General features: G+C 47.4%; 1 protein-coding gene across 10 annotated transcripts in view; it reads right to left on the bottom strand.

Annotated features, from left to right (window-relative positions):
• Positions 1-12,256, bottom strand: part of LOC126990128 (lysine-specific demethylase 6B-like) — a 33,717-nt gene extending 21,461 nt beyond the window's left edge. For 6 of the 10 annotated variants that reach the window (XR_007744032.1, XR_007744033.1, XM_050848675.1 and 3 more), the window contains exons 1-4: positions 10,025-10,173; positions 9,292-9,472; positions 8,604-8,810; positions 6,870-7,153 (exon numbers count right to left, since the gene is read on the bottom strand). Coding sequence is in view for 7 of the 10 variants with exons in the window: in XM_050848675.1 (XP_050704632.1) it covers positions 6,870-7,153; positions 8,604-8,810; positions 9,292-9,472; positions 10,025-10,030 (678 nt within the window). In the remaining 3 variants the exon portion in view is untranslated. Of the gene's footprint in view, positions 3-721; positions 814-1,849; positions 1,914-5,394; positions 5,495-6,869; positions 7,154-8,603; positions 8,811-9,291; positions 9,473-9,928; positions 9,950-10,024; positions 11,465-12,101 lie in introns of those variants that run through there. The other 4 variants (XR_007744031.1, XM_050848679.1, XM_050848676.1 and 1 more) reach the window with 4 other exon arrangements.
• Between the last annotated feature and the right edge of the window lie 119 nt (positions 12,257-12,375).

Below are 12,375 nucleotides of genomic sequence, written 5' to 3'. Positions count from 1 at the left end.
ACCTGCAAGTGTGGTAGTAGTAGTAGTAGTAGTAGTAGTGGTAGTGGTAGTAGGTGGGTGGTAGTTTTAGGGGTTGTGGGATGTCGATTAGTGGGTTGATGGGTCTCCTAAATAGTGTGGTGATAGTATTAGTGGTCTCAGAAGTAGTAGTAGTAGTAAAAAATATTGATAAACTAAAAGTAGGAATATGGTCTAACATTTTTGAGCCTAACAGATTTATGTCCACATAGAAATTCATAAGATTTTGTACATATATAAACAAAACATTGGCGCATCTAACAATACTTTCAAAATTAAAATCCCTCAAAAAACACCAAAGATATCAGCAAAAAACTTTGACTAACTTAAGAGCCATCAAAGAATAATTATGTGAATGCAGTCCAACATTTTTGAGCCTAGCAGATTTATGTATAGATAAAAATTAATGGGATTTTGTACACATATAAACAAAGTATTGGTGCATCTAACAGTACTTTCGGAATTGATATACCTAAAAAAACACCAAAGATATCAGCGAAACCGTAAACATTTTGAGACACCAAGAAGACACATTAGCCAATCCTGTATGTTTCCATTTCCAGGCGTAGCTGAATAACCAATACATATATATGAACAGGAATAAAACACCAACATAGACCAAACACAGACGCACCTAACCGCACTTTCGGAAACAGAATAACTGAAGAAACAGCGAGGATACAGGCAAAAAACCACGGCTTACCTCAGTGGTTCGGCAGAATGGTAGCGAACTTCAGCGGTGCGCCCTTTGAAGTCCCACAAGACAAGCTGACCGCTCTCGTAGCCAATCAGGAGCTGCCGAGGGAACGCCGAGGTTAGTGCTTTATTGGGGGTAATAGAGGAAACAATGGCGCATCTTTACGTATGTTCAAAAATAAAGTAACTCGTAAAACACCAAAGATACAGACAAAAACGTAAACATTTTGAGAGGCCCAGATGATGCGGCAGCCGGTGATGTGCGTTTACATTTCCAAGCGTAGCACACTAACCCCCAAACAAAATCAAATATGGATGAGACAAGAACGTAGACAAAATATTGATCCATCTAAAGGTGTTTTCAGAAATAAAGTAACTCAAAAAACACCAAAGATACAGACAAAAACGTAAACATTTTGAGAGGCCCAGATGATGAGGTAGCCAGTGATGTGCGTTTACATTTCCAAGCATAGCACATTAACCCCCAAACGAAAACAAACGGGGATAAGACAAGAACGTAGACAATATATTGATCCATCTCGACATGTTTTCAGAAATAAAGTAACTCAAAAAACACCAAAAATACAGACTAAAAGGTAAACACTTCGAGAGGCCTAGAAGATGCGGTAGCCAGTGATGTGCGTTTACGTTTCCAAGCGTAGTACATTAACCCCAAAACGTAAACAAACGGGGATGAAACACACATGTAGGCAAAACATTTAGGCAGTTTTACGTGTTTTCAAAAATAAAATCCTAAAAAAACACCCGAGATATGGACAAAAAGGTGAACATTTTGAGAGGTTTAAAAAGATACATCAGCTGGTGATATGCCTTGACATTTCCAAGTGTGGCGTACTAAACAATGAGAGGGTGAGAGAGAGAGAAATAGTAGTAGTAGAAGTAGTAATAGTAGTAGTAGTAGTAGTAGTAGTAGTAGTAGTAGTAGTAGTAGTAGTAGTAGTAGTAATAGTAGTAGTAGTAGTAGTAGTAATAGTAGTAGTAGTAGTAGTAATAGTAGTAGTAGTAGTAATAGTAGTAGTAGTAGTAGTAGTAGTAGTAGTAGTAGTAATAGAAGTAGTAGTAGTAATAGTAGTAGTAGTAGTAGTAGTAGTAGTAGTAGTAGTAGTACACCCACCTTCCCAGGTTCCACAGGGCAGTCACTTAGATGGACCACAGCACCAGGATGGGTCTTGCGGGACCTGCAAATAGTAGTAGTAGTAGTAGTAGTAGTAGTAGTAGTAGTAGTAGTAGTAGTAGTAGTAGTAATAGTAGCAATAGGTGGGGTAGCAGAAACTATCCATGTGGGGTGTCCAATACTAGTCTAACACCACTCCTAAAACCAATAGTCACACTCCTACTAGGCCCAGAGAAGGCAATGATGGTAGTAATAGTAGTAGTAGTAATAGTACCAATAGGTGGGATAGTAGAAACTATCCATGTGGGGTGTCAAATAGTCGCCTAACACCACTCCTAAAACCAATAGTCACACTCCTACTAGCCCCAGAGAAGGCAATGATGGTAGTAGTGGTAGCAGTAGTAGTAGTAATAGTAGCAATATATTTACATAGATTTACATAGAAAATCAGACCACACAGACCACATGGTCCAGACTAGGTGGTCTGTCCTTAAACCTAAGTGATTTTACATTAATCAGAAGACTCCAAAACGTTGCATTTCTACTCTAGTTAATATTACGTTGAAGGAAGTGACGGTCGAGCTTATTTTTGAAGGAGTCAATCGTGTTACACTGGACCACTGATGGTGGAAGCTTATTCCATTCTCGCACTACAACGTTGGTGAAGAAAAATTTGGTGCAGTCTGAATTTACTTGTCTACATCTGAGTTTTACGCCATTGTTCCTCGTGCGCAGACTGTCATCGATCATAAACAATGTTGATCTGTCTACATTCGTGAAACCATTAAGCATTTTAAAACATTCGATCAGTTTTCCTCGGAGGCGACGTTTCTCAAGAGAGAACATGTTAAGGGTAGAAAGCCTTTCTTCGTAGGATTTGTTGCACAAGGAAGGGATCATTTTCGTTGCCCGACGCTGAACACCTTCTAATTTAGCAATATCCTTTGCATGGTGGGGAGACCAAAACTGTACCGCATATTCCAAGTGGGGTCTGACTAAACTGTTGTAGAGCGTGAGTATTACATCTTTATTCTTGAATACAAATTTTCTTTTAATGAAGCCCAACATTCTGTTAGCTTTATTTGCTGCATCGATGAATGGCTGTGGGAATGTGAGGTTTGATGCGATTTTGACCCCAAGTCTTTGACGCATTGAACGCTTTGAGTTTAACGCCGCGCATTTCGTATTCGAACTTCTTATTCCTCGTTCCAACTTGAAGGACCTGGCACTTGTCTACGTTAAAGGGCATCTCCCATCTATCCGACCAAGCTGAAATTTTGTGCAAATCCTCTTGGAGGCTTTGCCTGTCTTCGTCAGTGAGAACCGAGTTACCAATCTTTGTGTCGTCTGCAAATTTACTAATGCGGTTATTGAGTCCAACATCCACGTCGTTGATGTAAATAATGAAGAGCACTGGGCCAAGGACCGAGCCCTGAGGGACGCCACTAGTGACAGGCGCCCACTCTGAGTTAAATCCGTCAATCACTACTCTTTGTTGTCTGTTGCTCAACCAATTCGCGATCCATTGGTTTACTTGACCGTCAATACCTATTTGCTTTAATTTGTAAAGTAATTTATGATGCAGGACTTTATCAAACGCTTTCTGGAAATCAAGATAGACTACGTCCAGTGATTTGGTTACGTCATAAACAGTGAAGAGGTCGTTATAAAAGGTTAATAGATTTGATAGGCAGGATCTTTTGTTTCGGAAGCCATGTTGTGAGTCCCCAATCAATGAGTGGCTTTCAAGGTAACTCACAATTTTGTCTCTAATTATGCCCTCAAGTAGCTTACCTACAACCGAAGTTAGACTAATGGGCCTGTAATTACCTGGTACTTTTTTGTCTCCTTTCTTGAAAATCGGTGTCACGTTAGCCTTTTTCCAATCTGAAGGGACGATGCCTTGTCGCAAGGACATATGGAATACGGTTGTGAGGGAGGAGAGTATTTTGCTCTTCGTTTCTTTCAGCAGAGTTGGATATACTTTGTCAGGTCCAGGACTTTTATTTGTTTTAAGTGAATGGAGAGCTTTAAGGACTTCATCGGTTGTTATTTCAAAATTAGGCAATGCATGCTCGAGATTTACAATAGTACTGGTGTTGGTGGTAGCGAGAGGAAGACTGTTAGTATTAAACACCGAGGAAAAGTAATTGTTTAAGAGGTTTGCAATGTGTTGGCTGTCAGTCACTAGTGCACCGTCGCTGTTTGTTAAAGGTCCAATACCACTTTTGATCGCCTTTCTGTTGTTTATGTAACTGAAGAAAGATTTCGGGTTATTTTTACAGTTGGCTGCAATATTTTCTTCATATCTACGCTTTGCCTGACCTACTAGTCTTTTTACTCGTCGCCTGGCATCATTATAAAGTCTAATGTTCTCGGGCGTGCTTTGTTTTTTCTTAAACCTGTAAAACAATTTTCTCTCATTGACTGATTGTTTAATTTCGCTATTAAACCACGGTGGGCTTTATTAGTGTTAATTCGCTTCTCGCACAAGGGGACGAATGTGTTCTGCTGAGTGAGTAAGTGATTTTTAAGGCTTAGCCAGGCTTCCTCTACGTTGCCGTCATCTGATAGTTGTATTTCTGTTAGTTTTTGTCGGATTTCTACGAAGTTAGCTCTTTGAAATTGGGCACCTTTACTTTATTTTCAGTCACTGATGATTGAGCTTTAATGTCGACGCGCACTAATTTATGATCGCAAGAACCGAGGTGTTCTCCTACCGTGACACTACTGAGAAGGTTATCTTGGGTCGTTATAACAAGGTCGAGTATATTATTTTGTCGAGTTGGCTCAGAAACCATTTGGCTTAGATAATTTTCTTCTAGAAATTCGATCATTCTATGTGACTCGCCTTCTGTACCTGACAGTGTCGCCCAGTCGATATGGGGGAGGTTAAAGTCTCCTAATATCAGTGAGTCGCTGTTATTAAGTGACTGCCTTAAGACGCTGTACATTTCAAGGTCGTCATCGAGTGATTGCCCGGGAGGTCTGTAGGTGACAGATATATTTAAATTGACTTTTGCAATGTTTACTCGCACGCACAAATGTTCAACGTTACTGTTTCCCGGTGTTTTGTCAGTGGGTTGCAAATAGCTTTTGACATAAAGGGCGACGCCACCGCCTCTACGGTTTACACGATCTTTGTTGAAGAGTCTGTAGCCATCTATGTTGTATTCAGAACTTAAATCAATATTTGTGGTGTCGATAAATGTTTCGGTTACAGCAATTATGTCAAAATTTTCTGTTAGAGCAAGACATCTCAGCTCATCAAATTTGTTTCTTAGGCTACGCGCTTTGAAACTAAGGATTTTCAAGTTATCTAGAGGCTTGGTAATAGAGGTGGTGGTACTTGCGGGATCACGGTTACGGGTTTGTTGCGATGCACGGCGTCTATTTACACGGGCGGGGTGGAGGGACGTGGCCGTGACTCGTTTTTTGCTCGGAAAAGGAGGAGGAGGAAGAGGAGGAGGAGGAGGAAGAGGAGGTGGTGCTCGCTGTAGAAGTGGAGGCTGTGGTGGTGGCTGTACTGAGTGGAGGTGACTGACTGGGTGGTTCTGCTGGTGGTGGTGGTGGAGGCGGAGGTGGAGGTGGAGGTGGAGGAGATGGAGTTGGTGATCCGTCCTCCTGGCTGGCTCCTTGATCCTCCTATAGGTGGTTTGTGTAAAGAATTGTGTGATGACAAATGGTTCATGTTTGTCTTAAGGTCGTGTTTGAAAACATTTCGTCGCCCAAGTTCACATATTTGACATGGCTTTCGTAGGAGCTGTAGGCCTTTCCAGGGGTAGTTTTATGACCCTGGTGGTAGTGTGACGCTTCTTCTGTGCCATGAACCTTAAAAAACACTCATGAAAAACAGTTTGATCCCCTCTTTGACCTTTAGAAATAGTTGATGTGAGAAGCGATGGCGTCTTAAAACACGGCCCTCAGCCCTTTGTCTTAAACTAGTAACTCTTAGCTTAGTCACACACACACGGATACATTGATGGGTTAGAGCAAATCAACACCAAGGCGGGAAGGTTCATTGCAAACTTTTTTTTATTTAATTTTTTTTTTTACAGCAAAGGAGTCAGTTCAAGGGAATACAAAAAGCTAACAAATGTGGAAGAAAAAGCCCGCTGAAAAAAAAAAATAAATAAATAAATAAATAAAAATGCCTGCAAACTACACTTGAACACCTGGTACTACCTTTGCCCTTTGTTTTAAGCTAGTGAGTGCCCTTAGATTAGTCACACACACACAGACACATTGATAGGTTAGAGCAAATCAACACCAAGGCGGGTAGGTTCATTACAAAGAGCTACACTTGAATGCCTGGTATCACAACGCGGATAAACACTAGATAAACATGGAACCTCTTCACATATGCAGACACACACACACACACATTCATTACAAACAATTACACTTGAACGCCTGGTATCACAACGCGGATAAACACTAGATAAACATGGAACCTCTTCACATACGCAGACACGCACACACACATTCATTACAAACAATTACACTTGAATGCCTGGTATCACAACGCGGATAAACACCAGATAAACATGGAACCTCTTCACATATGCAGACACGCACACACACATCCATTACAAACAATTACACATGAACGCCTGGTATCACAACGCGGATAAACACTAGATAAACATGGAACCTCTTCACATACGCAGACACGCACACAGACTTACACTTATGTACAAGATCACACTCATATTGACACTGATACACATACTTACACAACACAAACAGCCAGCGTACTCGTAACACACACAACCAAACACACCAAACATATCACACGCACACTGACGCACACAAGCACTCATACTTTCCACGCACCATACACCACTGGAACAGCCTCCCCCAACAGATCATTTTAGACTGCGGTACAACAGACTCATTCAGAAAACAAATACACACTCACTTGTCACCACAACACACCAACACTAACAATTACGCTTGATTCACGCAGCGGATTCTCTCTCTCTCTCTCTCTCACACAAACACACACACACACTCTAACCTGGACATCCGAGGCGGCCTGTCTGTAAAGGCTCCCGGTGACGATACGAACAATATGCCTCGGCTGCTCCTCGTCCGTACCCTGGTCTGGGGGCGGCGCTGGCAAGGGTCCGATGACTGCCCCCCCAGTGCCCCCCACCACCCCACGCTGCTCCCCGTCGGACCTGCGCGAGGGGGGGCCGGCGGAGGCACCCCTGGCCGCCCCTCTGGAAGCATGTGCAGCTGGAGGAGCGTAGCCGCGCCTCACATCCCCGGCTGTACATCCCTCGGTAGGTGCGGAGTAACCTGAGGAAGTGGAGGAGTGAAGAGGGGGAGGTGTGGAGTGAGGGGAGAAGAGGAATGAGGAGGGGAAGGGGAGGAGAAGGGGTGAAGAGGGGGAGGTGTGGAGTGAGGGGAGAAGAGGAATGAGGAGGGGAAGGGGTGAAGAGGGGGGAGGTGCAGAGGGAGGGGAGAAGAGGAATGAGGAGGGGAAGGGGAGAAGGGGTGAAGAGGGGGGAGGTGCAGAGGGAGGGAGAAGAGGAATGAAGAGGGGAAGGGGTGAAGAGGGGGGAGGTGCAGAGGGAGGGGAGAAGAGGAATGAAGAGGGGAAGGGGAGGAGAAGGGGTGAAGAGGGGGGAGGTGCAGAGGGAGGGGAAAAGAGGAATGAAGAGGGGAAGGGGAGGAGAAGGGGTGAAGAGGGGGGAGGTGCAGAGGGAGGGAGAAGAGGAATGAAGAGGGAAGGGGAGGAGAAGGGGTGAAGAGGGGAGGTGCAGAGGAGGGGAGAAGAGGAATGAAGAGGGGAAGGGAGGAGAAGGGGTGAAGAGGGGAGGTGCAGAGGGAGGGAGAAGAGGAATGAAGAGGGAAGGAGGAGAAGGGTGAAGAGGGGAGGTGCAGAGGGAGGGGAGAAGAGGAATGAAGAGGGGAAGGGGTGAAGAGGGGGGAGGTGCAGAGGGAGGGGAGAAGAGGAATGAAGAGGGGAAGGGGAGGAGAAGGGGTGAAGAGGGGGGAGGTGCAGAGGGAGGGGAGAAGAGGAATGAAGAGGGGAAGGGGAGGAGAAGGGGTGAAGAGGGGGGAGGTGCAGAGGGAGGGGAGAAGAGGAATGAAGAGGGGAAGGGAGGAGAAGGGGTGAAGAGGGGAGGTGCAGAGGAGGGGAGAAGAGGAATGAAGAGGGGAAGGGGTGAAGAGGGGAGGTGCAGAGGGAGGGAGAAGAGGAATGAAGAGGGAAGGGAGGAGAAGGTGAAGAGGGGAGGTGCAGAGGGAGGGGAGAAGAGGAATGAAGAGGGGAAGGGGAGGAGAAGGGGTGAAGAGGGGGGAGGTGCAGAGGGAGGGGAGAAGAGGAATGAAGAGGGGAAGGGGAGGAGAAGGGGTGAAGAGGGGGGAGGTGCAGAGGGAGGGGAGAAGAGGAATGAAGAGGGGAAGGGGAGAAGGGGTGAAGAGGGGGGAGGTGCAGAGGGAGGGGAGAAGAGGAATGAAGAGGGGAAGGGGAGGAGAAGGGGTGAAGAGGGGGGAGGTGCAGAGGGAGGGGAGGAGGAGAAAGGAGTGGAGAGGAGTGAATAGGAAAAGAGGAAAATGGGAGAAAGGAGAATAGTGAGATAATGAAAGAAAATGAGAAAATAAATTAAAAGAAGTAAAACAAAACATGGAAAGAGAGAGAAGAAGAGAATTAGAAGAAAGGGAAAATAGTAGAAAGAGGAAGAAAAATAAAGAAAATAAGATAAAACGAAAAGAAAAGAAAAACCACTAGAATAACACCCACCTTGAACTCGGGGTAGGTCGGGGACACAGGTAGCCCGAGGAGGTGCGCTGGTGTACCCTAGGCAGGAAGGGGGAGCTCGCCGCCGCTGCCGCCGCCCCTGCACCACCACCACCACCACCACTGCTACCACCACCCCCGCCACTAGACTCACTGTTGCCGAGGAGGTAGGTCGGGAGGGGGGACGGGCGCCTCTCCTCCCTCCTCCTCCTGTCGCCGAGAATGAGAATAGAGAATAGATTATGGATAGATAGATTGTGGCGTGTTATCTCCTTCTCTTTCCTCCGTCACTCGCGATATGTTACCGTTTAATTAACCCGTCCGCTGCGATTGCCACGGATTTGGCTTTGGTATCGCAGCGGACGGGTTGAGAGAATGTAATTTAAGTTTCAGCACTAGTAATGTCATTCGTGATATGTTACCATTCAACCCGTCCGCTGCGACTGTCATGGATTTGGCTTTGGTATCGCAGCGGACGGGTTAAGAGAATGTAATTTAGTCTCCGTGTTAGCAATGACCTTTACTGGCCTGATCACCGACACTAAGCCACCATTCAATCACCTGAATCAACTTGGGCACTCACATAAAAAAATAAAATAAATAAATAAATAAAGAGAATATAATTTAGTTTCCACACTAGTAATGACCTTTTACTGGCCTTATCACTGACCCTAAGCCACCCTCCACCCACCTGAATCAACTTGGGCGGGGTGGGCAGGGTCTCGGAGAAGGCCCCGGCGAGGTCCTCCACCACCTGGGAGTCCTCGGGCAGCCGCAGAGAGTGGATCTGTTCCTGGATATCGTTGAGCATGAGGCAGATCTGCTGAAGCATCTGTTCCTCCCTGGTGTGGTTGTTGATCTCCAGCAGGGCACTGAGGGAGAGGGGGAGAGAGGGGGGGCATGAGTAGGCAGGTGGGGGGGGAGGAGGGGGGAGAGAGAGGGGGAATGGGAGGGGGTGTGTGGGGTGTGGGCAGAATGGGTATGTATGGGTGATAGTAATGTGTGTGTGTGTGTGTGTGTGTGTGTGTGTGTGTGTGTGTGTGTGTGTGTGTGTGTGTGTGTGTGTGTGTGTGTGTGGGAGGGAGCAGGTGAGGATATGGGTGATGGAATGGGGTGTGAGTGAGTGTGTGTGTGCGTGTGTGTGTGTGTGTGTATGGACGAGAGATGGTGTTATGCATATGTGTGTGCGTGAGTGTGCGTCTGTGTATGTGTGCTCCTATAGAAGACGAAAGTGCATATCTGTCTTACATTGATAATTGCGATGCCGAAGAAATAAAAACAATGGATAAATAAAAAAAGAAAATAGTAAGGAAATGGCTGATACTCACATGCATATCTGTTCTATAATGACGATGATGATGACAAAGAAATAAAAATCAATAAATAAAAATAAAGAAAATAATAAGAAAATGGCCGATACTCACATGCATATCTGTTCTATATTAACGATGTGTCTGCTGAGGACCCGGACCCCAATCTGCGAGTCCAGGGCCGAGCGAGACCTGGCAGACGGCCCCGGGGGAAGGTCGGCCCCGCGGATCGCCCCGAGCAGCCCCGACGACGACGACGCCCTGGATCCCGAGGCGTCATCCGAAATGGTGTCAAGGGATGTGTTGAACAGCGGATGAGATGGATTTCGGATGGAGTAGCAGGGGGTGGAGGCGGAGTGCGAGGCGGAGGACCTGGAGAAGTAATTACAGGGATGGCGGGAGAGAAGCCGCGCCATGGAAGAGCGGAGCCGGTCGGAGGAGAGTGGATTGGTGGAGGAGGAGGTGGAGGAGGAGGAGGAAGAGGAGGGGGCATCGGACCGGGAGGGATTACGGAGCGAGGAGAGAGGGACAGAGGATGGGGTGGAGGAACGTGGAAGAAGGGTGGAGGGCGGGGGGAGGGAGAGGAGCCGTGCGAGAGAGCGTGCGCGTTCCGACGGTGGATGTGGATGTGGAGCAGCCGAGAGATCCGCTAGGGAGCTGAGCGGTGACGGCGGCAGCGTAGGATAGAGATCAGGCAGCTCGGCATGGGTGGAAAGTCTCGAGAATGGTGGATCGGTGGGTGGATCAGAAGGCAGAGCGGGAGGGGGCAGCGGTGGATCATAGGGCGGAAGAGGCGGGAGAGGAGGAAGTGGAGGCGAGGGGAGAAGAGGTACAGGGGACAGTGGAGGGGCTGGAGGGAGAGGTGGAAGAGGAGGAGGACCGGGGGGCAGAGGGGGCTGTGTCGCATCACTCGGATCATAAACAGCATCCCTGGACTCCACCCCCGGCCCCGCCCCCGCTCCGTTCGCCTGACTCGGGGCATCATCCGGCGGCCCCGCTCTCTCTCTGCCCCGGTTGACCCGCCCTGGTCGCCTGCCGTGAATCCCAGGGCGGTCGGATAGATGGAAGTAGTAACCCCAATGGAGGCTTGACCGTTCGCCCCGTGCCCCGGATAGCGGCGACGGGGTGGACGTTGACACCCCAGTACTAGCCTCCTCTTCATTACCCCCACGTTCGTCATCACCCTGGGGGCCTGGGGGCGGGGTCAGGTCGGGGCTCCCATGGGTTAGGAGTCGCATCGGTCGCCACCCCGTCGGAATCTTGCCCCAGACGATGGAGCCGAGACGTCCACAGGAGCGAGAGTCGGGTGTTGCGTTCCGAGGCTCGGCTAGCCCCAGAGGTCGCTGAGGAGGACGAGTCTAGGCTTGAGGAGGAGGCGCTGTCGTCACTCACCATCTGGCGCAGCGATCGAGCCGCCCCCAAGCTGGATGACTCCTCCACCCGCTCCTCGCCCTCCCCCGCCCCTGCTCCGCCGCCGTCCGTGTCCCCCCCGAGGCCGCACCAGCCCCATAAGGCTTAGGCTGTCCTGGGTGGGTCGCTTGTGTTGGTGGAGTCCTGTAGGGGAGGTAAGGGGTGGTTAGGTTAAGCTGCTGCTGGTGGTAGAGACAGACATATAGACAGATGGATATAGAGGTTAATAAAGTATGGATAAAAGGATACAGACAGACAGATGGATAAAGACAGACAAAGAAAGAAATACAGAATGGATGAGAAAGATATAGAAAGAAGAGATGAAGGATGAATGAGAATGAAGAAGATATAGAATGGATGGATAAAGACAGACAAAGAAAGAGATATAGAATGGAACAGACAGACAGACAGACATATAGACAGTTGGATAGATAGATAAATAAAGCAGAAATTAAAGAATATAAACACACTAATGGATGGATAAAGACAGACAGAGATAATGAATGGAACAGACAGACAGACAGATGGACGGATGTATAGACAGTTGGATATATAGATAAATAAAGTAGAAATTAAAGAATATAAACAGACAAACAGATGAATAAAGACAGACAGACAGACAGACAGACAAACAGCAAAAATCAAGGTAAAAAAATGACGATATGACAGGCCCCTAAAAAAACAACTAACAGCGCCATAGGCCAGAACGTAAAAAAAAAAAAAATAAATAAATAAATAATAATAATAATAAATAAAATGAATAAAATAGAGTCCACATCACCTGCGGCCCCTGACTGCTGCTGCCGCCACCATTCCCGCCGCTGCCAACACTGCCGCCGCCTCCTCCGCCGGTACCTCTGCGTTCCTCGGTCATCTGCCGCGCCGCGCTGCCCCGAGTTCTATGGGGTCTGTGCCTCGGTCGATCTGTTGAGAGGAGGAGACCCAGAGTTGGATAATTATTTTTTTTGTGTGTGTTTGTGTGTGTTTGTGTGTGTTTGTGTGTGTGTGTGTGTGTGTGTTTGTGTGTGTGTGTGTGTGTTTGTGTGTGTGTGTGT

Source organism: Eriocheir sinensis, unplaced genomic scaffold (genome assembly GCF_024679095.1).
Source record: "Eriocheir sinensis breed Jianghai 21 unplaced genomic scaffold, ASM2467909v1 Scaffold146, whole genome shotgun sequence".
Classification (NCBI taxonomy): domain Eukaryota; kingdom Metazoa; phylum Arthropoda; class Malacostraca; order Decapoda; family Varunidae; genus Eriocheir; species Eriocheir sinensis.
This window is presented reverse-complemented; position numbering and strand designations above follow the sequence as displayed.